This window comes from Aplidium turbinatum, chromosome 18 (assembly GCF_918807975.1).
Source record: "Aplidium turbinatum chromosome 18, kaAplTurb1.1, whole genome shotgun sequence".
NCBI classification, from domain to species: Eukaryota; Metazoa; Chordata; class Ascidiacea; order Aplousobranchia; family Polyclinidae; genus Aplidium; species Aplidium turbinatum.
The window spans coordinates 18,961,766-18,989,553 of NC_137489.1; the positions used below are offsets into that span (position 1 = coordinate 18,961,766).

Here is a 27,788-nt window from a genome sequence, read left to right on the forward strand (position 1 = left end):
TACACAGATCTACAAAAAAAATGCTGCGGTTTTAAGAACTGATGTTGGTTATTTTGAGGATGCTGACTGCTGAATCCAAATCTGAACTCAGACTTTTTCTATCGAATCAGATTTTTGAGATATGATATCAGTACTATTTCCAAAAAGCGTAGTCTCCACGTCGAGCTTACGAGGCCTTTGAGATATGATATCAGTACTATTTTATTTTTGCCAAAAGTGGAAGATTTGAGATATGATATCAGTACTATTTTATTTTTGCCAAAAGTGGAAGATTTGAGATATGATATCAGTACTATTTTATTTTTGCCAAAAGTGGAAGATTTGACTTCGCGTTTGCCACCAACATATGCAGAGCCATAGCGAATGCTGCGTTCTTAAACAACCTTATCGTGTATCTCCCTTCTGTTTCTCGTAATCTCTGCTCCCTTCTTGCTATGAAAGTTCGATTGCAGCAGACCATAATTTTGGTGCAACAATTTCCAAGTTTGTCACAAAATTTTTCATTGCATTTTTCTTCCAGTGTTGTCGATCAGAGCTTGAACAAACCGAATGCGATCCAAAAAGCGTAGTCTCCACGTCGAGCTTACGAGGCCAGCGGTACGCTTTTAAAGCGGTAGTTTTCTTTACATCCAGGGCTCAAGTTAACAACTTCATCAAAAAAATTAATACTTCCTACTTGACACTTTCTTTTGAGATGGAGAGTTAACAGTCCATTGAACGTAATGATTTGCCACTAAAGGTGAAGGTAATCTCATACTCAGGTACAGTGCTTTGGGAAATGAGAAGAATAGGTTTGCTGTCCATTGCTTAGCTCAGTGATTTTCAACTGGTGTTCCGCGGAGCACTGGTGTTCCGTGAAAGATCATCAGGTGTTCCGAAATATATTAGTTTGACTGGTGTTCTATGGAACACCGGTCGAAAATCAATATCACAACAGCTTCGCGTTTGTCTTCTGCAATTTCTGCCCGAATATCAACTTTGTGAACGTCCTAACAGGCCCAGATATCGCACTGACAAAAACTAAGGCAAATGAATAATTGTTGTTGTGCTTTTTATTTTATTACATCATTATAAAATTTTGTTTGGTGTTCTGCAATATTCTTTTAATGAATTAAGTGTTCCTTGACTCAAAAAAGGTTGAAAAATACTGGCTTAGCTGACAATAAGGCGCTATCTGAATCTGATAGACAATCAACTTGCTTGGCCTTGGCAACCATCCTTTTGTTGACTTAAATGCAGAAGTTTTCGCTTTCAAGATTTTAAATTAAATGGAGTTGATTTTTGTCTCCTCCACCTTTGCATTTAGCTGTGTTTTAGTTATTTTCTTGATACTGCATTTTCTTACTGCTTTACCAACCTTGTTGCTTCATCTTTATATACTTAATCTCAGACTAAGGATACAACTTTTGTGTGAGGTGTGCTGAAAAGAATGCCACTACCAGGCGGATGATGACAGACGAATTGCGCTGACGTCCATGAGACAGAGGCCTGAAGCGTCTACAATCAGTGATGAATACTTTTTCCCTACATGTTTTTTAATGCCAAAATAACTTTGCAAGATGAGCCCTAAATAAATTATGCATCGACTAAAAACATTACGTTAAAGATTTTATGACACATAATGCGAAAGCTTAAGAATATTGATATGCTGCGCCAAGAAGATCTTCGTTGCCTTGCGCAAGCTAGGTTGATAAGATAAGAAGTTGAATGGTGACAATGATATGAGTTGGTTTTCAGTTTTTGATTGTGATGTTCAAATGAAGATGCCTGTTTTGCGAGTTTTACCTTGGCAGCCTATTTGCTTGCTTTCTTTTGTACAATGTTAGTTTATCGGGTTGTTATACAGTAGGCTACCTACTGAACACTTTCGTCCATCCAGTCACAAAATGTGCTGTTTTTATTGACAGCCTTCCGTGTTATGTAGCCTAATTGCAAACAATGAAACTAAAACTTCATAAAACTACAACAAACAATGCACCTACGAAAGTTATAAAAAGTGTTATGGTTAATGTTTATTGTTTACATCTATTTATGTGTGGTAGTGAGACATAGACCTTTACTACAAAAAGTAGGCGCAACACTGAAGCAGCTGAAATGTAGTTTCACAGAAAAATGCTCTTGATCTCATATAGGCATACAAACCATATATCGAATGTAGAGGTTTCTAACCGAGTACAACAAGACAGAAAACTATTAAACAGCAACTTAAATTCCTCGAACACATCATCAGTCAATCAGTCATTTATTTTTGTTCGGATACAAAACATAACATACTGTGTGCATCCGCTGAGTGAGTGCAAAAAACCTTAGCCCTGGGATAGGCGTGAGAGGTCGTCGAGTCTGCACTATCTCATTCAAACTAATCAAACACCAGGGAAGAAGAATTCGAAGATCTCGCCGCATCGGCTATATTTATAGGTAGCCTGTTACATACTGTAGGCCTACAAATATAGCCCTTCACAAAACTTTAAAAATATAGCCCTTCAAACTCTACCAGAAGTCTTAGTGTCCTGTATCCAAAAATCAAGGCTAAAGTTGAATTTGACATTAACACACACTCTCTCTACTTACATGTAGGCTATAGCAGCAATTTTATAAAATACAAAACAAAATATTGTATTATATTCTTTCATGGCGCCTAAATCTTTAACAGAAAGCAAGATGTGTAATCAAGAAATAAAGAGCCCAACATGTAGATACTACTGTAAACTCATGTTCAAAAAACGTTTCCAAAACTATACTGTCTTCATCTTCAGTGCTATGAATGTTAAGTACATATTAGATCGGAGGTTTTCAACCTTTTTGTTTTAGCAAACCCCTTTCAGTGCCCTCGAAGAAGTCACAGACCCCTAAAAACATTTTCATTTAAAATTTTAGTATATCGCGTCTCCTAACACAGTGCTTCCCAACCGGTGGGTTGCGACCCATTGGTGGGTCACGAAGCTATTCCTGGTGGGTCGCGAAGCATTTCTAAATGCTAACGAATGTTACAATTTTCTAAAAAAAATGCCGACATTACTATGGATCTCACAAGCCGCAGTTTGGTCTTGAACAGTAGGCTACTTCGCCATCGCTACTCTTACCTTCACTTCATTTGTTGACTTTCCATTTTCATGAATTGTGCACCCTGTTTTTTAATAGATCGGGAAATTATTGCATTATCATTACGTAACAATTATGCAACAATGTAACAAATATGTAACAATTAGATGTGTTGTGTCGCATTAACTATTTCAGTACGTACGCCAGTAGTAAAGATGCCATAATAAAGATGTCATATCTCATTGTGGGTCGCACAATAAAACTTGCATTAAAAGTTGGTCGCGAACTGAAAAAAGTTGGGAAGCACTGCCCTAACAGAAATAAACGTTTCATAAGTTTTGAAGCGACACACTTAGAAGAATTTGTTGAACTCGCAAAGCACATACGCTACGACCATTGATGACATTGACGAAGTTATGTAATGAGCTACAGTTAGCCTAAGTTATGTTTCAAGCTGTTGGCACACAGAATCAAAAATCAGGCTATTCTACTGCATATGCTGATTTGATGTTTTTCTATAAATTTTATCAAAAATTAATGAAACTTCGACCTTTATAGATAATTTTCCCTTTTTCAATTGTAATCAATATATTTTGTAATCACAATCATGGCAAAACTGCGAGTGCTAATAGGCTACCGACTAACGTTTAGCTTTCTAAATTAAATATTGATCAATAATCTGCTCTCTTAAACGAATTAAGTTGAAAATATACATAGCCTTATCAAAATATTTAAATTTTGTATTGCCTAACCTTTATGCAACGCCCTTTAAAGTTTCATACGACGCACCAGAGCGTCAAGACATACAGTTTGAGAATCACTGTTAAAACAGAAATAAAACATAACCAAATTTTAAATGTTGTAATTTATCAATCATGCTGAAAATTTGGAAAATTTTAGAACCCTTTGAAAACGCTGTGTGGACCCCCGGTTGAAAACCGCTGCACTAGATTAACCAGGTGTTCTAAGCATTTTGCTCCTAAGTATATATAGGCTACCACCAACTCTTAGTGAGCTAGTTTTCCGGTTCTCTGTATTCAAGCAAGTTATTTTGAATTACACAAATGATTGCAGAGTAGCCTTTTTGATTCAATATCTATCACTTCATGCACGAAACACGCATCTAGTAAACGCGTGTTTCAAAGACTGAGAAAAAGTTTGTTTTCAGATGGCCAAAACCGGAAATAATATAAGAATACAGCCTAGTAGAAACAACTTCACTTGCAGCCAGCCTTCAACCAACCATATGGCAATTAGACGTTTATTGATGGTGGCAGCCTCACTCCCATGCAGAACGCCAACGTAGCCATACTTGTAAACCTGTTCAAAAAGAAAAGTTTTCAAATTCTTTAGCCTCTTGCATTGTTTCCCATGATTTTGACCATGAGAAATTTGAAAATGACAACAATTTTGCTCTCAGATAATGGGATATTCTACCTCAAGAGGCCTAAACACAGTGGCGTAGCTAGGGTGGGGTGGTGGGGGTGGACCGCCCCGGGCGGCACGTCTGGGGGCGGCACTTTCAGACTGGACGTTTTTTTTTGTTGATAATGCAAAAGTACACGAAAAATAAAAGCAAACAGAATGGCAACGTTCAAAACATAGAATAATTCCACGTTAAGTCATAAGTGTAGCAAGCTGTGAACGATCATTTTCTAAGCTGAAGTTGATCAAGAACTATCTCAGAGAAAGCATGGGCCAGTTTAGACTGACTGATTTATCAATACTCTCCATTGAGCGTGATCTTGCAGATTCGATTAATTTTGATTTGGTAATTGACGACTTTGCACAGCGCAAGAGCAGAAAAATTAACTTTTGAAGTGACTCATGCACATTGCACAATCTCACTTATGTTACAGAAACTGCTTTAAAATGTAAAACAACTACATTTGCAACATACTATTTGACTCTTTAAATAAGCTACTCCACAGTAATAACTATTATCCAACGTTTGCGTTTGCAAAATATTTTACCAGAAACATTGACCAAAGGATATAGAATGAATTAATTTTAATATGAGAAAATAAATAAGGCGGCCGTGCATTTTCGTTACAGCTGTAGAGGGAAAGCTTGAAAGGGAAAACACTTGCAACAAAATATTAGTGCCGAAGGGATATGTAGCTGTCGTTGAATGAATAAGTGAATGAAGTTTACTGTAATCGCACATTATGTTTATAAAGTTGTCCATTGGTAATTGATAATGGAATGTTGCCAACAAATTAGGTGAAATCGATTTACTCTAGTAATTCAATAAAATATAAAGCTGATTTTGATTATAATCTTGAAGTTGCCATTGGTAATTGGGTATCACTAATATTAGCTGATAATATTTCTTAATTTTCAGTGAAATAGGAAGTTACCTTGTTTTTACACATCGTTGCTGAATACTGATTAACCATAGTAATCTACTGCTGCTGCACTATACAGTACAAACATTTCAGTAAATGATTTTACCGTATAGCGCTATAAAGCAGTGTCTATGGAGTCTACAGACGCTTCATGTTTGAAATCGATTTCACACGATCCACGCTTAACCCCCCACAAAAACAAGTCAGAAAATCTTTGAATTCTACTTAGGCTACGCGAAACTATAATCCTATCGCTGTGTAAGTTAGACTGGTTTTGCAGAGCTCCGCGGTGCATTTTTTCAGATTTTTCAGATCAGATTTTTTATTAATTGGTGTAACAATATACTACCTACTGTACTATTGTTACTGATGCCATGCCGCACTGGTTTTCACTTTTGGCCACATAAAGCGGCCTTGTATCCTGAATTATATATTTTAAATACAGGGAGAGGGGGAGCACAACACTATGTTTATTAACCATTGTAATAAATAACTTTGCTACCGTCACTAGAATGTGGCTGTTAGATTGCGAAAAGTGAAAACATTGCGCAGTAGCATGGCTAAAGTCTACTTAAAGATGATTTTGCTGCATTTGCAACCTTGTAATTTGTGCGCTTGCTCATTTTGTATTCGTTTTACAGTTGATAGGAATAAGCTTCTATATGATTCTATCCATATTTTATTTTAAAGTATTGTAAGTATATAAAAATTAATGGAAAATTATAAAACTTACGTTGCGAATAAGTAAAGAAAGTTCAATGAGCAAAAGAAGAAAACGTCTATATCATTACATTGGTAAGCAACTATTCATATTACACAGCCTAGTTACTCTAGTAGAAATGAATTAAATGAATTTTTCTGCCGTTATGTTTTTAATACGTTACAAAATTCCTACTAGCCTTTATTAAGCAGAGGCGGAAACATGCTCTTCAAATTTGGGTAGCCTTGTAAAAGGTTACAAATTGATTATTTTAATTCTGCAGCAGTTTTTTGTGCTTTTGCATTCAGTATAATGCTAAATTATAATGGTACGTTCGTCTGACTTTACACCGCAAATTGAAAAAAGCACGTTGCGTATTGCAGTGCTGATAAAAAAACGCATTTCATTTTCACATGCTTTTTCTTGAAGAGGCGGCAAAATCTGAATCCGCCCCGGGCGGCACATTCCCTAGCTACGCCACTGCCTAAACATTTCCATTTTTGCCAAATCACTCATTTTTCACCTGATAAACCATGACTTTGACGATGTAAGCTTTTATTTCAACTGAAAACACTTTCATCCAATGCCTTACTGATAGCTCACATGTGAAAATCAACTTTTGGATATTTGGCATCATTTTGAGAAGTGTTCGGGGATTTAGAAGATGAAAAAGCTGCACTTGGCGCCACTAGTGATGAAAAGGTATTTTGCTTATTTCAGGCAACCTATACACATCTTTTTGAAATTTCTCAATGGGTCTAGTCTGACAAAAAGAGACTTCAGACTTCTTTTTGACAATGACGTCAAGGTGGCGTCATAAAAGTCATGATGACGTTATTCTGAAATTTTAAACTTGCTCAATAATGGGCAAGACATTAGCTCATTACTCTGTACAACAAGACCGATAGAGATTTGACTGACCGTCGTGATGACTATGTTACAGAATACAGGCTATCAACGAGTTCAGAAACAATTATATTGGCATTCCCAAAAGCAAGTAGCCTGTCGCCAATGGAAAAGTTTGCACCACAGCTGATTGTCTTGCGATGTCAGACAATCAAACCACTGCCAGAGTCGCTGCTGTATTAAAGGGTGGTGGTACAAACCTTGACGAATTTTAAATCTCAACATTGACCACAAGAAGAAAGAGGATCAGAAAACACTCCAGTCAAACAAACATGAACCAATTTTAAGAGGAGGGAGGACCAAAGCATTACGTTCTTTATTGGGTAGCAAACCTTTGGGAGATATATAGGGTTGAAAGCCAGGTCAGGCTTCAGAAACATTAGCATCATCAGTGTCTGAGACACTAAAATATGAAGAAAAACTCCTGGGTATGCCAAATCTCAGAGATTCTTCAGGTGTATTCCAAGCAAAAGCATCACCACAAAATAAACCAAATGTGGTGAAATATTTATGGTATAGAAGGAAGAGGAAAAAAGAAAATATAAATTTGGCTGTCTAAAGTAAGCTTAATTCAAATCAAACATAGGAGCTTTAATGCATTGCTTTAAGCAATGTTTTGCCTTAAACTCCTTCATTAATTTGAATTACTCTGATCAGCCAAATTTACATTTCGTTTTTTTTTTTTCTTCTACTATAAATAAGTTACTTCACCAAATTCGGCTTATTTTATTCTGACGATAGCTCCTGAAGAGAGTCAGACGAAAACCTGCATAGCTTCAAGCTATGACCATGACCAACCTCCTAGGTTTGGTACTTGCTATCTGCAAGTTCTGTACGACCAATCAACTTTTCAAAAGCATCATTTAAGTTTCTCAGCGTATGGGACCTACAAAGATACACCTAGCAATCTCATCTCTTGGAGAATTTTCACCCAGCAGAATCATGGTTATTTCTGCCGCGTCCCTGTCTGCAGCTCTTGGCGATGAGGGCTTCTACAAAATTTCACGCGGAAGAGATATAGTGTTTTTTTTTTCACTTAGCCATAAGCCATAAAGGTCTTCAGATTCAACTTTCATTAACTGTGGGCATTCTTTTTTAATTTCTGATCATTTGCCTGCACGTTGTATACACTATGGATTTTCAGGACTTTTTACTCTACAAAAAACTGCAAGCATATTCCACACTGCACCAACGGTTATCTCCAGCCCATGGTGGAGTCAAACTAACTACAACAATTTTCTATCCAGGTCTTCCTCCAAACGCTTAGCAGTAGCCTCATCAACTTCATTGTTGCTAACATACATATCTCCTTCCAATCAGGCCTGGATTAACCATTGTGCTAGGGTGTGCTAAAGCACAGGGGCCCCGCAGACAAAGGGCCCCACTTTTCTTAAAAATGAAATAAATAAAATAACAAATTTTTCCTGAAAAAAAATTTCAAGAAAAAAAATTAAGAAAAGTGGGGTCCCTCTGTCTAAAAAAAGTAACACATTTATCAATATATCTCCCCCTTCACGTGAAATAAAATATGATTCTTGTATTTTTCTTTGGCAACAAAGACTTTGCAGCAAAAAAAGCCAGAAAAAAGTCGTTCGACTGAATTTCATGTTAGTTTTCTAAATCGTATTGGTAGTTAGTAGTGAATGAAAGAGCAGTTTAGAATAGAAATTCAGTATAAGCTTTCATTGCAATTTGCAGTGTAGTGTGCAGTACTAACAGTGGACCCTTGCTACAATGTTTTCCCTTGCACGGTTTCGTTGATTTAATGTGTGTGATTTTGCATCCATTATAACGTAAACATTGTTGACTTAATTTGCACATGCTTATTTAATCATCGATCACGTGCTATTTTAAAGTTATCTAACTTACCTAAGCAACGCTCGGTTTCCTCTGCAAGCAAAACCAGTTCACTTCCATTACGCTCCACGTAAGCTGGTAAGGGCCCCCATAAAATTCATTAGCACAGGGGCCCCATTTGACCTTAATCCGGGCCTGCTTCCAATGCAACTATATTTTACAATTGAATATACAATTTTCTATTCGGGTCTTCCTCCAATCGTTTAGCAGCACTCTTATGAATTCTACTGTTGCTAGCATAAGTATCACCTACCAATGCAACTATAGGTTTCATACGCTGTGCAACTCAAGTGACGCTTTTGCTTAGGATGCATCAGAAGAATCTCCGAGATTTGGCACACCCAGAAGTTTTCTTTCGTCTTATTCTGGTGTTCCAAACTCCGATACTGTCAAAGTTTCTGAAGCTTTAGCCTACCTGGCTGCGAACCCAGCATATTTTTCAAGAGTTTGCCACTCAATAAAGAACACAATGCTTTGGTACTTGCTCTTGAAACTGGTTCATGTATGTTTGACAGGAGTGTTACCTTAAACTGATTGTCTTTCTTCTTGTGGTCGCTATTGAGTTTAAAATTCGTCAAAGCTTGCACCACTACCTTTCAATACAGCAGCAGCTATGGCAGTGGTTTGATTGACATCGAAAAACGAGCAGCGCTCTGGTGCGAATGTTTCCGTTGGTGATAATTACTTTTGGGAATGCCAATAAAATTGTTTTTGAACTAGTTGATGGCTGCATTCTGTAACATAGTCATCTCGACGGTTATCAGTCAAATCTCTACCTTCACTAACGAAAAATTCAACGAACTCATCTTCAATCATTTTACCATGCACCAAGTTACAAAGTAGATACGTTGAAGCAGTAACATTGTGTAGCATTGCATACCATTGTTTTTTGCAATTGTATTTCAGTAATGTTCTGCTGCAATTTATTTTTGAGCTTTAGTTTTGTGCAGGAAATTTTGTCTGTTTTGAAAAACGTTAGGCCTAGTGTACTTACTACAGCTGCAGTTTTTCTTGCAAAGTGAGTGTTCTTTCTTATTTGCGCAGTTCAATTGTTTTCACTCTTGCAATTTGACAGGGATAGGAAGTAGCAATATTGACAGGAAGTAGAAGTAGGAAAGTAGAAGTATTTGACAGGAAGTAGAAGTAGCAACCTATAGCCTACTAATTTTGCTGTCTTGTCTTACAGAGTAATGAGCTAAATCTCTTGCTCTTTTATAGATCATTTTAGCACAAGTTTAAAATTTCAGAATAACGTCATCATGACTTTTATGACACCATCCGTGACGTCATCGTCAAAACTACATCTGAAGTCTCTTTTCATCAGACTAGACCCATTGATAAATTTCAAAAAGATGTGCGTAGGTTGCCTGAAATAAGCAAAATACCCTTTCACCACTAGTGGCGCCAAGTGCAGCTTTTTCATCTTCTAAATCCCCAAACACTTCTCAAAATGATGCCAAATATCCAAAAGTTGATTTTCACATGTGAGCTATCAGTAAGGCGGTAGGCACTTTAACATTACCCACTCGTCGAAAAGCGTACTCGCGATTCAGCTGATTTCAGTCATGTGACTCGACACGTGATATTCTGATCGCAAAATTGTTGTCATTTGCAAATTTCTCATGGTCAAAATCATGGGAAACCACGCGAGAAGCTAAAAAAATTTGAAAACTTTTGGTTTTTGAACAGGTCTAGGTATGGGAGGGGGGACAATCAATTCTTACGGCAGCAAAAAAAAATGTAATCATGAGTTGAAAACAAGCTTTTTAGTGACATCAACGTAATTTTACAAAAAGAACAAAAACTTTTATGGAAAGCTTTGATTTCTGACGGCAGTCTGTGATTCTGACCAGTAGAGTTTGTAGGCTATGTAGCCTAATATCATCCTGCAAATTCATCCAAATGCTCTATGACGCAACTGTCTTTCCGACCAAACCCTAAATACCTGGGGACAGTCTTGGACAAATCGCTCACGTGCCGTCACCGTTTAGAATCACTACGCAAAAAGATTTCATCACTTACAAGTTTGTAAAGGCGACTGGTTGACTCTGGCTTGGGAGTCTGATTTGACACCGTGCTCAATGCCACCATTGCGCTAGTGCATGCTCGAGCAGAATACTGTGCACCTGTTTGGAGTCGCAGTGTCCACTGCCATAAATTACACCTTACGTATTGTGACTGGATACCTGCGACCTACATACTCGGATTAATAAAACTAATATAATATACCAATTCAGTAGCTGTTCGACACCTCACCAAACATCTAAACCAAGAACGTCACTACCCTAGGGTGATAAAAGTCAGAGGCCCTCGATTCTTGAAGTGGCGACTGGTGAACATTCGGGCAGAAAGCCTACTTTCTGGTTATCGCCAAAAGACGTTGTTGGCGCCAGTAGGCTACACTTCTCGAATGTTCATAAAACTTAAACCATGCTTCCTTGAGATAGTTTCCTCGTTTGTATGAGACCATTTTGATGCCACATAGCGATGCGTTTTAATCGCCAATGCTAAAGGTAATGAAGAACTTGTTTCATTAAACAGAAATACTTTGTTTTCTCGATCGAACACCGTTCAATCATACACATGTTAAATTCATTGATGAGTTAAATATATCATATAATAAAATAATACTGTAATGACAATAAACAAGACGGATATGATGCCACCATTTCAAACATCGATGGGTGTGGAAATTTAAAAACAACCTTTCTCCTATTTTGTTCAATACTAGAGCCATAACGCAAGGGGAGTGAATTGTAAACAACTATAAATTGTGACCCAAAACTAAGAAAAAACTTTAACGGGACATGTCAACAAAGACTTCAAGAATGCTTAATGGAGTCATTACAGGGAGTCTGTGGACGACAATATTTTCAAACGTTTGGCAAATCAGTCTCTTAGCTGCCAACACATCGAGGCAGGTACATCGTTTTGTTGTGGTCGTTTATTAGCTGATTGTTAGCTTCACAATTATAGTATCAATCCTTTCCAGACTCGGCTAGCCCAAACAGTGAGCTGCTGTTGTGGAATTTGTAGACATTTGCCACAAGATTGCGCTATCTAGGTAGAAATTATGTCACAAACATCAACGGCCTACGTCATCACAATTTTTGATGACGTCCATGCTGCCCGTAGTGGGGAGGGCGTCTGGTGTCAGCCGAGTGAACCCGGTTTGGACGGAATTTGGATCCCTGCAACACATTAGAATGTAACACGTCAACACAATATCGAAATCACTTCACAAGGATCATGTGAGCAAAACCAACCTGAGTGACCACTTTTTGAATCTTAGAAATCCCACCTTGGGCAGAAATTGTTGGCATCATACTATGGATGGAGAACAGCAACATCGGCATATGCGGATAAGACTTTAAAAAGTGTATTTTATGTGATACACCGTGAATGAAAAACGATGGTAAACGGAAAACTAACATAAAACCCAAAACAGGTTCGGCTTTGCTGGTGTATGGGAATTATATTTGAGTGATGAAATATTCAACTTACATTTGTGGAGTGAAAGAAATCGACGTTCGGATTGGAAGACATTGCCATTTCCACCTCGCACAGTCGAGCGTTCAGACGTTCCAACGATTTAAGCAGATGCTGCTCTTCCATGGATAATGCTGATGGCAACACTGAAACACACCATAAATTACATCTCTACTTTGTATTTTCAACAAAAGTTTTTAACATTGCTTCAAGTCACTTTTCCGATTCCACCAAAACGTGGAATCGTATCAAGTTCGCATCTTTGTAGCGCTGACTGCTCACAAGAAAATATACTCAATCATAGTTTTCAACTTGCAACAGTGCATTGACTAGTCGATGATTTGCTTTGACTAGTCGGTGATTCCGAGTTTGGGTAAGCTTAACATCGTTAATTACATTTAACGATCAATTTCTAATGAACATAAAAGTATATATTTTATTTTTATGAGTTTTTAAATTTCATAATTGCAATAGAAGGGCTTGCCAAGGTGTGGCAACTAATTCGTTCGGGAAAACTGTATTTTTAGTTTGAGAACCCAGCCGAGTTCAATTGCAGTTTGCATTCTCAAGTACAAAGCGTTTGATGTTTGGAAATAGAAGATCTCGATATTCTGACCAAGACACGCGAATTCTTAAGTTCTTCAAACTGTGCGTTTTGAGGCTGCAATCTCATGAAAAGGCCCAAAATTTACTTTCAATTACACCTTTGAGTAGAAGTCTTAAATCTTGCAAAGAATCTATGTTTTGTCCAGTGATATCAAAACCGTCAACCAGCTTAAGAAACAACTTAAGTAAATAAAATCGGTCAGGTTTGTGAACTTGTATAATATTTTAATCTTTACATCATAACGACGTTGTTGGCCGGTAACCTTCATTTCCACCCACCTTGCCTGCCTCTTGCTTGCGCTTCCTTTGTCCTGCGCTCCAACGACTCCATGGCTTTTGTTATTTGATCTTCGGACAGGTTCTGTTCAGCCAGGGTCTCCGCTAAAAGGAAGGTGGTCGTACTGTCATCAACCTTTCCAACCGATCCACGAGCAGACGGGAACGGCTCATAGTAGCTTGGTGTGGGGGGGACTTGTTGGGGGGCCGGGTAATGAGGGGAGAATCTCGCCGGTGACTTGACCTGCTGTGATTACATTTGATTGCAATTTAATAAATATTATTCATTTATTATATTATAATATTATTACTTATTAAGTAATCCAAAACAGCTACAACCAATGCAGCCACTTTATCTGGTGAACATTTTCGTCAGACCAGGTACCAACCTGGTAAGGATCTTCACCAGCTGAAGTGACAGTCTGGGAAGGTGACGCAATGACTCACCTGGCCTGCCCTGTGCATGTTGAGAAGCTTATTGCGTCGCTGTTGCAACAGAGCTTGCCGTCGGAGATTGCTTCCATAATCGTTCAATCTGTTCCTGGAACGAAATTGTCGGTGGGTTAGCGCAACAAAATAACATTTGACTAATTCTATTAACCTGAAAGATTGATATATATTTGGAAACAAGCTTTGCAAATGGTACAACAGCAGCTATGTCCAGAGGAAGTTAAATTAATTCTTAAGCTTGTCGAGATGTAGCTATGGCGACTATCCGGCTGCAAGAATACGTTTTCACATGATGCAACAACAATCAATCAGGGAAAGATTAGAGTTATTATTTCTTACGTTTGCCGAGTTGGTGTATTCACTGCAGAGTGAGGTCGATTGATTCGTCGCCCTCGTGATTGAGGGGTTCCTTGTCCTGACGTGTTGTTTGCAGTGAACATAGCGCCATCTATTGATACAATACTGGCTCGTTGCTGACCGGTAGGTGGCGCTCCATACATTGACTGGCGAGACATACCCGACGACCCACTAAACCTAGAAAAGGAATAAATCACTGTTCCGCTACCGGTAAAATGAAACCTGTACCACATCCCATAGTCCCACTGTTTAATCAAGTTGCAGGCACTTACCAACCCGCACTGAACCAGCATGGTAAGCAAAAGTTCGAATCATGGCAAGTATTGGCAACCCATATACACAGGTCATGCTAACATGCAAACTTCAAATTCGTCCGAGGCTGACCTGCTATGCTTGGTAGCAGTCAGAAGCTCTAGTATCTTGCTACGCTGAATGGTAGTTGATAAGTGAAGTCTTTGTGTACAAAACTGTACGTGTTGTGTGATATTAGGCTACTTACTGAATAACAAATCCGATGCCTACCTGCTAATATCACTGGAAGACTTGCATAATGGGGTGCTTCTGCCACTGTTTCGTTGAGAGATGCACTTGCGTACCTACAATTACATAAGCTTGGGGTTTTAATGTTCACAACTTTTCATTATAAAACAATCGTAGCTGATAGTAACTGTAAAAAAAAAAACAAGTTAGGAAAGAGTTGAACGCCAGTCGCTGACACACCTACCTTATCCCACAGCCAGTTGATCTCCTGGTCAGTGGGGGTTTTAGTTAGATTGATGACCGATTCCGGGGAAGGTGGTTCAGCTGCTTCGGGGCTTTCTATGTTGATGGTCACCTTCAAAAGAAATCATGTAAAGCGTCATCGGCGGAGACCATCCAGCTACAAAACACGTTTTTAAGTTCAGCCTCTGCAGACGCTGAATCAATGCAAAAAGGGCGAGTTTAGGTGGCTTAGACGTCGTCGGTTGCCAGATATGACGTCATCGGTTGGGTCTTTACGTCACCTCCAGCAGTTGTGCATACAACCTCCAGAATGATGAGGTGGCTGTTTCGAGAAGCCATGTTCGCAAGCCATCAGCAAGATGATAAAGTGTCAAATCTTGTAATGCGCTTCTTGTCCGCAACGTGACATGCTCTCTCTACTAAAGGTAAAGTTGCAACTTCATAACAACCAAGCAATCACACTCATCAGAGTAACCAAGTAATCACACTCATCAGAGTAACCAAGTAATCACACTCATCAGAGTAACCAAGTAATCACATTCATCAGAGTAACCAAGTAATCACACTCATTAGAGTAATCAAGTAATCACACTCATCAGAGTAACCAAGTAATCACACTCATCAGAGTAACCAAGTAATCACACTCATCAGAGTAACCAAGTAATCACATTCATCAGAGTAACCAAGTAATCACACTCATCAGAGTAACCAAGTAATCACACTCATCAGAGTAACCAAGTAATCACATTCATCAGAGTAACCAAGTAATCACACTCATTAGACTAACCAAGTAATCACACTCATCAGAGTAACCAAGTAATCACACTCATCAGAGTAACCAAGTAATCACATTCATCAGAGTAACCAAGTAATCACACTCATCAGAGTAACCAAGTAATCACACTCATCAGAGCAACCATGAACTTACTTGGTTCTTATTGCGTCCGTGTTGTGGTGGACCAATTGTGGCTTCAACGGCATGCGATCCTGAACTCTTTAGAGTGTCCAAAGTAACGTTTTCTGTTTCCTGAGGTCCCCAAGCGGTTCGGCTGGCCCTCTTCGGTTCGTTTGTCTGGGTCCTGTTCGGTTGATCCGACTCGTTGGCTATTGAATAGTTCAAATTGTTGGCGATCGACAATTGTTTCTTGGATGTCGATGGCGGATGAGGCTCCATAGTTACTTCTGCTTCTTTAGCTGGTTTCAACTTACGCCCTTTCCCACCTTTTGAAGACTTCTTGGCTGATTTCTCAGGGCCAGGTTTCGCTTTTGGTTTACTTTGAGGTTTACTCTTAGGACCCTTATTTGCCCGAGGTGACCGTTTTGATGATGTCACAATATGCTGATGCGAGTCTTGGGTCTTCCGCATTATGGTGCCGAACTCAGTGAAAGCAGCCGACGTCCCGTCGTCGTAATGGATTTCATGCCAGCGTACCGACTTTGACCTTATGTCGAGGCTGTCGCGAATATCAGCTCCATTCAAAGCGAGCACCGAGGCTCGCTTCTTGGGCGCACCAACCATGTGATCCACCCAGTGCTGGCGGGCAGCAGCAGCCTCGGTTTGGTAGGAGGGCTTCGGCGCGTACTTTGACACTCCCCTGAGGATACTTTTCCTAGAAACGTTACTTGACTCTTCGGACTTTCTGTCGTTAGCAAATTCTGATTTAGCGTTGGACGCCGCTTTGTTTGTTAGTGCAGGGGTACTTGAACGTGGAGCAACTTCCGCATCCACAAGAACCTCTTCTTGCGGAGGTTTGGAAACATGGATCGGAGACATCGGTGATGCCACGACCACAGTTGGATGGTCAGTCACATCATCAGACTTCTTGAAAGGTTGAGAAGATTTCATCCACGTCTCATTGTACATCTCACTGATGGGAGTCGCCTTTGTTTTAACCGGGGAAGCGCCCCACCTAGCGATTGATTCCTTCCCTGGTTCTAGTCTATCTTGAAAGGCGACACTATCGCCGTTGAATCTGGGAGGTACTTCGTTCTGAGTGCGGAGCAGACGAGAAGATTTCACATGATTTTGGGCGACAGCAGCTGACATGGGACGTTGTCGAACAGCTTTTGTTTCATCTTTTTCTTTGTCTCTGTTTGTTGCGGTTTCAACGGCGCTCCAGGGCCGATAAGCTTTCACATAATAACCAAGATCGCTTTCCACGTGGTGTCGCGGTGAAGACTCCGTATTTGTGCGACCTTCGACCTTTCTGTTGTCCAATTGCTCACAACTATTAACAATCGCTGATTCTGCATATTTCTTCTGAAATGACGTCATGGTGTTGGCGGCAGGAGGAGTTCCCGAGCCGCTACTCCCATGCAAAGATTCCTGGTTGTCTGAAAGAAAAAAAGCTGATCCGTACCAGGGGATATTTCACACAGTTCAAGTCGTCCTCGGTAACCTAAGCTCCTTCCACAAACTACAAAGCTATGCAATGCAACTACTACATCTAAAACATTAAATATGTTTTGTTTTACAAGTATGGAAAAACATGTTGTTTGTTCAGGGATCGTGGTGATTTTGTTCTCAACGTTTTAACAAAAGAAAACCTTAGTCTTGAAAGCGAACGAAACCATAAAAAGTGGCCAGCAATGCAACCTGGCAACACCAGCATAGGTGATTGAGCAAATCCACAATCGAGCAAATCCACAAAGCCACAAGCAAACTTACATGAGTCATCGTTGTTGAACTCGAGGTCAGAAGGCGACCGCCAAGCCTCGTGGATTGTGACCTGTTTTGAGGGAAACGCAGGACGCGTTTTGCCGCTTTGTGGCCGAACCTACAAAAACAAAGCTAATTTACTTCACCGCCAGATGGAGCCAGCGGAAGCGGAAGTGCCCGGAAGAGTTGCCACACTTCATTGCAAGGGGCTCAGTGTCACAGGAGCACACAGCTGGCCAGTCGCGTAACTTCATCATTCGAGATTGGCAACAACGTCAGTTATGAAACTTTCGGCAGGTACAAAGATCTAAGCAAAGTTTGTGGCTTGTTCCGTAATGGACAGTTATCACAAGGCTGAGATAATGCGCTACCTGTCACTCGAATTTTTGCTTTAGGCATTGATTAACTCGAACACACCAATCTTACCACTGTCAGAGATGCGCAGTAACTGCGATGGTTTAATTCGCCATTTTTCAAGAATGGTAACAAAAAGTTACAATAATTGTTCATTTGACAGAAATTTATAAGATTGAGCTTCATTTTCAAATTGTTTCAACAAAGCAAACCATTACATTCATTGTCCACTGTCCAGTGCTTACACCACTGCTAATTAATCACGGTCTTGGCAGGCAACACTTCGACTACTCACATACTGCTGTTGGGCTACACCTTGTGCCAAGTCGTCCGCATTATGGTGGTAGTCGTCATCATATCCAGCATTCACGTCAGTGTGACGCGGCACCTATAATGACGTAACACACCATTTCCACCATAAATAGGTAGTCGACTATTTTTTGATTAAATTCTTAAAGAATAATTTGGTTTAACTTTTTAAAGCTCTCAACCTCTCATTATTATCAAGTACCACGCTGTGGAGCAGTCTAACTTAATTATTTTCAATGTTTGCTCGCCCAATCAGGAATAAATCACTTGGACACTTTCTTAAAGAAGTAGTTGTAAAACTAACTCCGAACATCAGCTAGATCTCACATAGGTTGGTTGCGACTTAATTGCTTGATGTTTCTCACATGGCAACATCCTCCGTAGCATGATCTCACCACATTACGAGGTTCCTCTTTCACGAAGAGCCTCGAGAGACTATCTGCAAGTTGCACAAAGTCTCGGCCATGAGCGTCTGGTGTGGTTGGATCTTCCGCGGGAGGTCCCTGATGATGAGCAGGATGGTAGTAGGGAGACTGCATCCGACCCGACATCAGATCAATGGAGGAAAAGTCTTGCGGAGGTTGGGCTGGGTGGAAGGATTGAGGGGGTAGACCTTAAAAAAGGGGACACGAATTAAAGAAGCCTGGCATATAGTAATATATTTGATGCGACACTGGCGCTTTGACGACCGTCCCCCAATTTATATTCAACAAAAGAATATATGCAACATTCTGTGACTGACCTAGGCAAGATGATTTCAATAGAGACAAATAAGATGCTGCATCAATCTAAGCGTTGCAAACAATATTGATACAACGCAATCAATAAAGAAGCACACTTAGTTGTTATTTTTACAATAGACGAGTCTGGAATTCATTGAGTTGAAACAAAATGAAATATTTTTACCTTACAGTGAAACGTGTGGAGTGAGTAACAAGTCAAAGCAAATATAAACGATAAGTATGATGCTGCAAGAACGTCACACAAGATTGCAGTTTGTAATAAATACATCACTTCATTGTCAATTGTGTCAGCTCTTTCAACCTCATGTACCAACGTCACCTGGTGAAAAAAATTCTGAAAACAAATACAGCTTACTTTGCATGCCCGGTGAGGAGTTTTCAAAATCATTCGGATGAAGATCATTGTAAATCTCTTCTTTAAATTCCTGATAAATAGAACAACATCAACGGAGTTGCATGTACACGCTAAAGGCACTTGCTGGAGACTCAACCAGTTACTAACGTTATAAGATGCAACATTGTAATGACATATCAAGTACGTAAGCAATAACACACTGAAGCGATACGGTGTTGTCTTTTTCAGTAATCTCAGTAAACAAGAGGTGGTTGATTGATGTGGGAATCGAACTTGCGTGTCCAGCATAGAAAATAACCGTTCTAACGCCTGCACAATGCAGATGCTCCCCTGGTCGTGCAGCCGGAGGGGTGTGACCTCCAATACCCCTTTGTTGCCTGCTAGGCGCAATGGCAATTGGATCAGTAGCAATGAAATTATTCTGAATTATGTCACATACGTGTTGAAAGGGGGTGCAGTTTACCAAATCTCTAACTCCCACCTTTGACTACGCTGCCAAATTCATGTAAAAATGTGAAACGCACCAACCTTGGTCACGTTTGCTCTGTGCAAATCCAGAAGCCGCTTGTGCTCTTCCTGGAGTTTGTTCTCAAACTGGAATCTGCTATGGTTCATTAGTTGTGTGGAAGTGACCCTAATGAAAAATGGTTTCATTAAAAGCGCTGGAATGAGTTTCAAGCTAATGATGATCGACATCAATTGAGGCACAGCCAATCTCACCTCGAGCCTTCTGTGGTGTAAGGGTAAGATATTTCTGTGTTTCCACTGCGCAATTGTTGCAAGACATTGTCCAATGTTGGAGAACGTTTATTACCTGCGAAACAAAATGTTTGATTCAACGCATGTAAAATGTAGATACTAACGACCTGTTTTAGCCTGATGCTGCGGGTTCGCTGTGGTAGTAGCGGTTTACATTAGCTTTCGAAATGCAGTACCTTAGCCAAGTGCTATGAGGAATGGTGCTGGAGTCAGAATGTCGCTGCTTTGCAAGACTCTTTTCTTCAGCTTGAGGCTGCAGTCATGATATGATAAGATTGTTTGAGTGAAAACAGTTTGAATCTGTGCCAATCGCATAGCAATTGTCTTTATTGTTTCGAGTGCATCTTATCAAATCATGAGAAGTTCTAGACGGTACAACAAACGTCGAATGACGTCGTTTTTTTGTAGGAAACTGACCACATCAAAAGTGGCAGATCATAGAATTTCCGAGGCAGATTCAAACTTCGTAAAGAAACTCAAGGATAATTAAGAATCGTATGTTCAGTAATTAGTAACTCAAGCAAAGTTTCTTTCCAATTTGTGAAAAAACAATGTTGTAACCGTTATTTGGCTTTATTAAACTTAAAACTCGAATCTGCAAAATAAATAATCATTCTATAACACAACTCAAGTTAACAGCAGACCAGCTAAATCAACACCCTTCACTCCAATTTGCACAAACTAAAACTGCGAACAGAAATACAATCTCACCAACAGTGAACGGTGAATCAACACGTCGGCTTCAGGCACTAGCTTTAGGCATCAGAGCACTTGTTCAATTACAGCTCATTCTCCCCCATATAAAAATTGAACAACACCAAGAATTGAAAAAAACAAAGAGAACAATTGGAACTTAAAATTGCAATTGAAGATACACCGTTATTACAACATCTAATGTTTACATGTGCCATAGCATGAAGTTGAACACAAATTGTATCAAACGTAAGGCACAGCACCGTAGTAATCGACAGGTTTGCGTCTGCGTTCAGAGCGGCGCAGCTTTGGAGTGACAACGCTATTCTCATTAGTTTCGCTTGGTCCATCATCAGGCTGCATCGTTTCTGAAGACGACGGCTCGGAAGTGTTACTTTCTCGAGGTACGATGGACAAGAATTCTGGAGTAGTAGTAGCATCAGGTTCGGCGAAAGATTCGTTTTCAGAATTACACGCCGGATTTACAGCAGCGTCGTCGGCAGACCTGTTGCATGGTGAGAGATCTCTAATAGACGCGGTGGTTTCATTTCCATTGCTAAAACGAACGTGAGCATAACCTGGGTTTGCTTCAAGCAGTTCCGCTTCGTCCACTAAAGCATCATTCTTATTACGCACGTGTCTTTTGACGTAAATTGGACCTGGTTTAAGCCACGACGGAATAGTAGTTCCGTTGACCGAGCGTCGAGCATGCTGGAAGAATCGTTGATGAGGTGTGCAGTTGATCGACGTGCATAATAATGAACGGATTGAATGCAGGGCATCGGTCAAAACGTCTTCCCAATGGGAAGGTGGCAACTGACGAGATTTTAACGCACATTGGACCGCCTTCCATATAATTCCATTGTATCTTTCACACTGTCCATTTCCTCTAGGATTGTAGCTGGTCGTTCGACTGGCAGCTACCCCATGAGAGTGCAGCCAAGATTTTAATTCTTGAGATTGAAAGGAAGACCAGCGATCCGAGTGAATATATGAACACATTCCAAAAGTAGAAAACAGTTCCGTTAAACACTTGATTACTGTTGTTGGCGTCATGTCGGCACATGGGAAAGCAAATGGAAATCGGGAATATTCATCGACAATGGTCAAAATATATTTATTTTTCGTTGCGTTGGGAAGAGGTCCTTTAAAATCCAAGTTGAGTCTTTCGAATACTTGGGTAGCCTTTATTAATTGAGATTGGTCCGATCTGACAAAGCGTGGTTTGACTTCAGCACATACGGAGCACTTGGAAACCATGTCTCGTATTTCTGCTACGGAGTAAGGAAGATTCTTGTTTCGCACGAAATGAGTCATTCTAGTAATGCCAGGATGACACAGAGCAACATGAAGCTCACGCAAATTGTCTTTACTAATTGCACCACAGAATGCACGTGTAAGTGCATCAGGACCTACATTTTCCTTCCCTGGTCTGTGTAAGACCGTGTAACTAAATTGAGAGAGTTCAATTCGCCATCTAGTTATCTTTTCGTTTTTTATTTTACTTGCGTGTTTGACGTCGAACATATACGATACGCTCTTTTGGTCTGTGATTAATGTGAAGTGACGTCCGATTAATAGGTGTCTCCATTTGCGCAAAGCCTCCACGATAGCATATGCCTCCTTCTCCACAGCAGAATGACGCTGTTCACCCGTCGACAAGGTTCGTGAGTGAAAGGCAACTGGGCGTCCATCTTGATTAAGAGTCGCAGCAATAGCAAAATTGGAAGCGTCAGTTTCCACGGTCAAGGGTAAGGAGTTGTCGATAGGATGCAACGAAGCTGTAGCCAGCACTGACTTGATTTCTTGAATGGCTTGATTGGCGCTTTCTGGCAGAGGCAATGAAGCTTTAATAAGCGGATGTATTCTGTCCGAATAGTTAGGAATCCAGCGTGCATAATAAGCAAATAGTCCAACCAGGCGCTGGAGCTCTTTGTGCGTTTTGGGTACTGGTAAATCGAGAAGTGGTTGCACTCTGTCTGGATCTGGTTTGATTGACTGATGTTCGATTTGATATCCTAATAAAGAAACCTTTTATTGAGAGTGCTGTGTCTTCTTCTCGTTTATAGTTAAGTTGGCTTTCGACGCGGCTTTAAAAAATTCTTCCAAGTTCCGATCGTGATCAGCTTGATTCTTCCCAGCAATCGTAATGTCATCGAGGTAAGGAAAGCAGCCCTTTAAATTGTTGCTTTTGATAAACCAGTCAATGACTCGTTGAAATTCGGGAACGGCATTGGTTAAACCGAACGGCAACCGTCGCCATTGATACAAGCCAGAGCCCGCCTGGAAAGCGGTGTATTCTTTATCCTTCGGATCAAGTTCGATCTGGTGGTAAGCGGACTTTAGGTCGACAGTGGTAAATACTTTATTTTTAGAAAGTTCGGTGACAATGTCTTCGATTAGTGGTAATGGATATGCATCAAGCTGAGTGAAACGGTTAATAGTTCTGCTGTAATCCATGACCATGCGCTTTTTCCCTGATTGCTCGTTTTTGACAACCAAAACCTGAGCCCTCCACGGAGAATTGCTTGGTTCAATCATGCCGTCTTGTAGCAAGCGTTGTGTTTCTTCATGAATATAATCTCTGTCTTGTTTGGAGTATCGTCTGGTCTTATCAGCAATAGGATGGCAATCTTGTGTTAAATGGTCGAAGGGCTTAGGGTGAAGCGAATTCATTTTTGGTAAGGCGTTAAGAGTCAGCACAGGACGATGTCCATTGAATTTAAATACAACGCTTTCGTGTTCTTTAAAGATTTTCTCTCCGATTATTGCATCCGTGGCCAAATTGTCTAAAATGTTGAAGGAAACATTCGAATATTCATTTTTGTTTACGATCAAGGTAGCAAAGCATTGCCCTAAGATTGGCAAACGAACAGATGTTTCGGCTAAAATTACTTCGCCCAATGTTTGATGAATCTTTAAGGAATGTTGATCGACAAATCTTTTGGTAACGTAGCAATCTGATGACCCCGTGTCCATCAATGATTTTGCAGTGAAACCGTCAATTAAAACATCACAAAAAACGTTGTTATTGTTTTGCGTTGCTGAAAGATTAGCTGTAGCTAGTACTGAGCTTCGGATAGTGTTCAATTTGGTGCGCTGTGATTGTTTAGATTTAGAACGAACAGAACGTTGTTGACAGACTCTCGAAAAATGTCCGATTTTGGAACAGTAGTGACAAACTGAATCTCTTGCTGGGCATTCCCTTCTGGGGTGGCGAGCTTCTCCGCAGAAATAACACAGTTGCTTAGCACAAGCTGCCTGAAGAAGCTCTGGTTCGGCGCACTGCGGTTCTTGCTGACTGAAAAGTCGTTCCTGTCCGTTTGGCCACTCCCACGCACATGCACCGCTGGACGCCATGGAACTGGTTGATGTTTGATAGGCCTCAGCGTTTGCAATTGCGAGCTCCTGAGCACGAGCTAGCTCATATGCATCTTGAAAATCCAGACTTCTGTTTTCTAGCAATCGTCGGCGTATCCCGCTCGAAGACAGACCGGCAATGAACGCATCTCTCAATAGTCCGCGACGATGCTCCTCGGCGGTCACAGCGTTACATTTACATTCTTTACTAAAATGTTCCAGGCGCAAAACGAAATTGTCTATTGTTTCACTAGGTTGCTGTCGACATGTGCGCAAGCGATGACGTGCAGCTACGATATTCTTAGGCTTTACATAGAGACCCTTCAGGATAGTCATGACCGATTCATAGTCTCTAGCACTTGCTATACTTTTATAAACCTTCGGGGACACCATGTTGTTTAAAACTTTCAAATTGTCTGGGTTCAAATTTGCTGCAGCCAAAGCTTCTAAATAGTGATTGAACGTCTCAAGCCAATGTTTGAATTCGTCGACTGCTGACGGAGCACTTGGCTCAGTTTCCAAACGTTCAGGTTTCAAGACCTTGTCCATGTTTAAATTATAAGTTTAATAAATTGTTGTAACCGTTATTTGGCTTTATTAAACTTAAAACTCGAATCTGCAAAATAAATAATCATTCTATAACACAACTCAAGTTAACAGCAGACCAGCTAAATCAACACCCTTCACTCCAACTTGCACAAACTAAAACTGCGAACAGAAATACAATCTCACCAACAGTGAACGGTGAATCAACACGTCGGCTTCAGGCACTAGCTTTAGGCATCAGAGCACTTGTTCAATTACAGCTCAAACAATCTTGTAATTAATTAAATTGAAGTCACAAAAGAAACTTTTCAAAAGTGCGCTTTTTTAACATAAACTGAGCGCTCAAAACAAAAGATAAAAAAGCCTTTCCTTCGTACTAAGGCCCCCAATGCCTTGAAATCTCAGACTTTGAAGACTTTGTTCTTGATTCTGTGTCCAGATAAGTTTAACTGCATTGTTACAAGTGTTTATTCTTAACTTGGTTGTGGAATTGACTGAACTACTAAAGTTGTCAACCTTAGAGACCGGGTGGTCTTGGTTGCTAAAACGAAATCATTTAGTTTTGACAAACAATGCTGAAAGCGTTAAACAATGTTACCGGAAGCGTTCTTTGGTTTCTTTTCGCTCCTCGTACCAATGTGAGACCGTTGATATTTTTCTGTGGCTTCTGTTTGTCGCTGCCGCCGCTTCGACAGTTGAAGGATTCGCTTCCGAGCCTCCCTTTCTTCAGCAAGTTTCTTGCGTTCCTCTAACGCTCTGAAATTAAGATCACAATCCATGGACCAGAGACAGATACCACCAACGTTGAAGACGTAATGGTGATCAACCATATGGTCATCTACGTCAGAGGTCCTCAACCACCGGTCGCGACCAACAACCGGAACGCGAGAACACAATTCCAAAATGGCCGTCAATAGAATGGTTGAAAGTAGGTTATGTTCTTAGTCATAGAATAAATTGATTACAGTGAAAACAAGAGCAGCTATGCACTAAATACGCACAAAAGAATTTTACCTACAACGTGTGGCATATATATCAAAGTAGTAACGGATCCAAGGAGGGGAAACTTGGGCACGTATCTCCCTCAACGTCGAAAAAAAGGAAACTACATTTTTTGCATTATTTTCTTGCTCGCTCCATCCCACATCATAAACCTAACGGGTGGCATTGGGAGCGCATGGTTTCAGCAGTGAATTTAAAGAACAATGCTGGTGTAGTGTTGAAGGATCCTCAAACACCATGATACTAATTATAATGAAATATTTCAAAGTAAACACTTTTCACACCAACTGCCTAACTATTAAATTGACCTATTCCAGGTATGAAGTGAAACGTGCCTTGTATATATGGATTTCCAAATTTTACTTTAAAGAAACCTGAGCTTTCAAATAAGGAACTTACTTTCTTCTTCGATTGGTTTCTTGGGAGAGTCGCTTCTGACGTTCTCTCTCAATCCTTCGCTTCTCCCAATCCTCATCAGTAGCAACCACGGAATAGGTTTCATTTCCAACCTTAATGGACAACAACAACACAATAAACTAATTTGATCAACGACTTGATACCACTTTTGTACAAATGGAAAGACAATGTTTATAAAAGTTTTTCGATAAGAAAGCACAAGAAAAATCGAACATGCATGTCAAACTGCATAGATGATGCAAAGGAATTAAGTACGTGGTTATATGTGGTTATATGAACTTTCTTTATGTGGTTATATGAACTTTCTTTACTCTTATTTTTCAATATATCCTCCCTTTGCCTTCACCAAACGCCTTAGTCTGTTGTGCACTTGATTGCATGAAACACGCAGCCACCAGTTTTTTGGACAGACGAAAAGTTATTCAATGTCCAGGCTGTGCATAATCATCAGAATGACCTTATTTATGCAAAGAATAAAGAAGATATCCCACTGAATAAAAGGCTGATGTTCCGGAGACAAAAACCAGCCTCTGTGATGGTTTGGGGTGGGGTAACTTCAACTGGTAAAAAAAACTCCCCTCTTCTTCATTGAAGCGGGAGTAAAAGTTAATCAACATGTTATTTGAAAATGTTGAAGGAGAAATTGATTCCCTGGATCAATGCAACATTTGGAGAAGACGGAATAACTCTTCAATAAGACAAGGCTACGTCCTACACGGAGAATCTTGTCCAGGACTGGTGTAAGGAGAGTATGGCAGGGTTTTAGCCAAAGGAATTATGGCCTCCATCCTCTCCTGATTTAAATCCAATGGACTTCGCAATATGGAGTAGCCTATCTTGGAGAGTGAAGCCTGTTCTTCAAATCATTCAAACGTTACAGCTCTGAAGGCAAAATTGTGCACTTGTTGGGGAAAAAATATCATCAGACAACATACGTGTGTAACATGTATATACCATGTTTTTAAAGCAACAAGTTTATATTTTAACGTTTAACCAAAACTTATCAGAATTGAAAAATGCATTTCAACGCTGCAAATTCAAAACCTAAATTCTGTTCTCACGGAACTCACTGCCTCATGCAGTCAAGTGCACAACAGACTAAGGCATTTGTTGAAGGCGAAGGAAGGATATGTTGAACAATAAGAGTACACTTTGTTTATTTATACTCTTCTTTGCATTTTTCTTTATATGTGTAAATTATTTCCTGTTTGGATGTACTGTTAGTTCAATAAATATTTTTCTACACTTTCTTTGATCAGCCTGTAGTTTAGGCGCAGTCCGGAAATAAATACCCTTCCTTCATGTTAATAAGGTTCAACTTTTTCTACATGGCGCTTTGGATTTAATTTTTATCAATGGGTACATCAAGAAATTAAACTTAATCTTTTACTTTATTTCATTTGCTTGATTTTAGACATTTCTCACTTGCATTTTGCATGAACTAAACATTACTGTATACATTCTTGTTCTTACAAAAAAAATATTTGTGCACAGAACTAAGCAACTTTGTAATAACACTTTAAACAAAATCAAACAACAGATTTCATGCAAATCATTAACTTGTTCAATGTTCATAACAAAACAGAATCGAACAAAATAAATTCTAACAATCAGTTGTCAAGACAGGGGGATTATTCTGTCGATATTGTCATAGTTTCCCAATGTTGCATAACATTCTATTCTACTGAAATAATTTTCATACATTTAAAACAACTTAGGTTTTCACCTGAACTCCATAAGTTTGACTTCCCATTGAACTTGTTGGTGGACTAGTCTTCACATTATGCGATAAAAACATAAAAACAGTGTCACAGTGTCTAACCTATATCAATCACAC

General features: G+C 39.8%; 1 protein-coding gene across 2 annotated transcripts; it reads right to left on the reverse strand.

The window, feature by feature from the left end:
- Positions 1-11,328: 11,328 nt before the first annotated feature.
- Positions 11,329-27,788, reverse strand: LOC145787438 (uncharacterized). Of its 2 annotated transcripts, none has more exons than XM_082599183.1 (17): positions 27,678-27,788; positions 25,934-26,043; positions 25,131-25,288; positions 19,895-19,988; positions 19,703-19,808; positions 19,175-19,244; positions 18,472-18,689; positions 18,063-18,155; positions 17,423-17,531; positions 15,683-17,088; positions 14,756-14,866; positions 14,554-14,627; positions 14,014-14,208; positions 13,672-13,765; positions 13,228-13,471; positions 12,358-12,488; positions 11,329-12,044 (listed from the first exon to the last, which is right to left on the reverse strand). In XM_082599183.1, the coding sequence occupies exons 1-17, from the start codon at positions 27,747-27,749 to the stop codon at positions 11,955-11,957; spliced, it is 3,375 nt and encodes a 1,124-aa protein (XP_082455309.1). In that variant the 5' UTR covers positions 27,750-27,788; the 3' UTR covers positions 11,329-11,954. The 2 variants fall into 2 exon arrangements, with proteins under 2 accessions (XP_082455309.1, XP_082455308.1); XM_082599182.1 differs by having other exon boundaries at positions 18,442-18,689.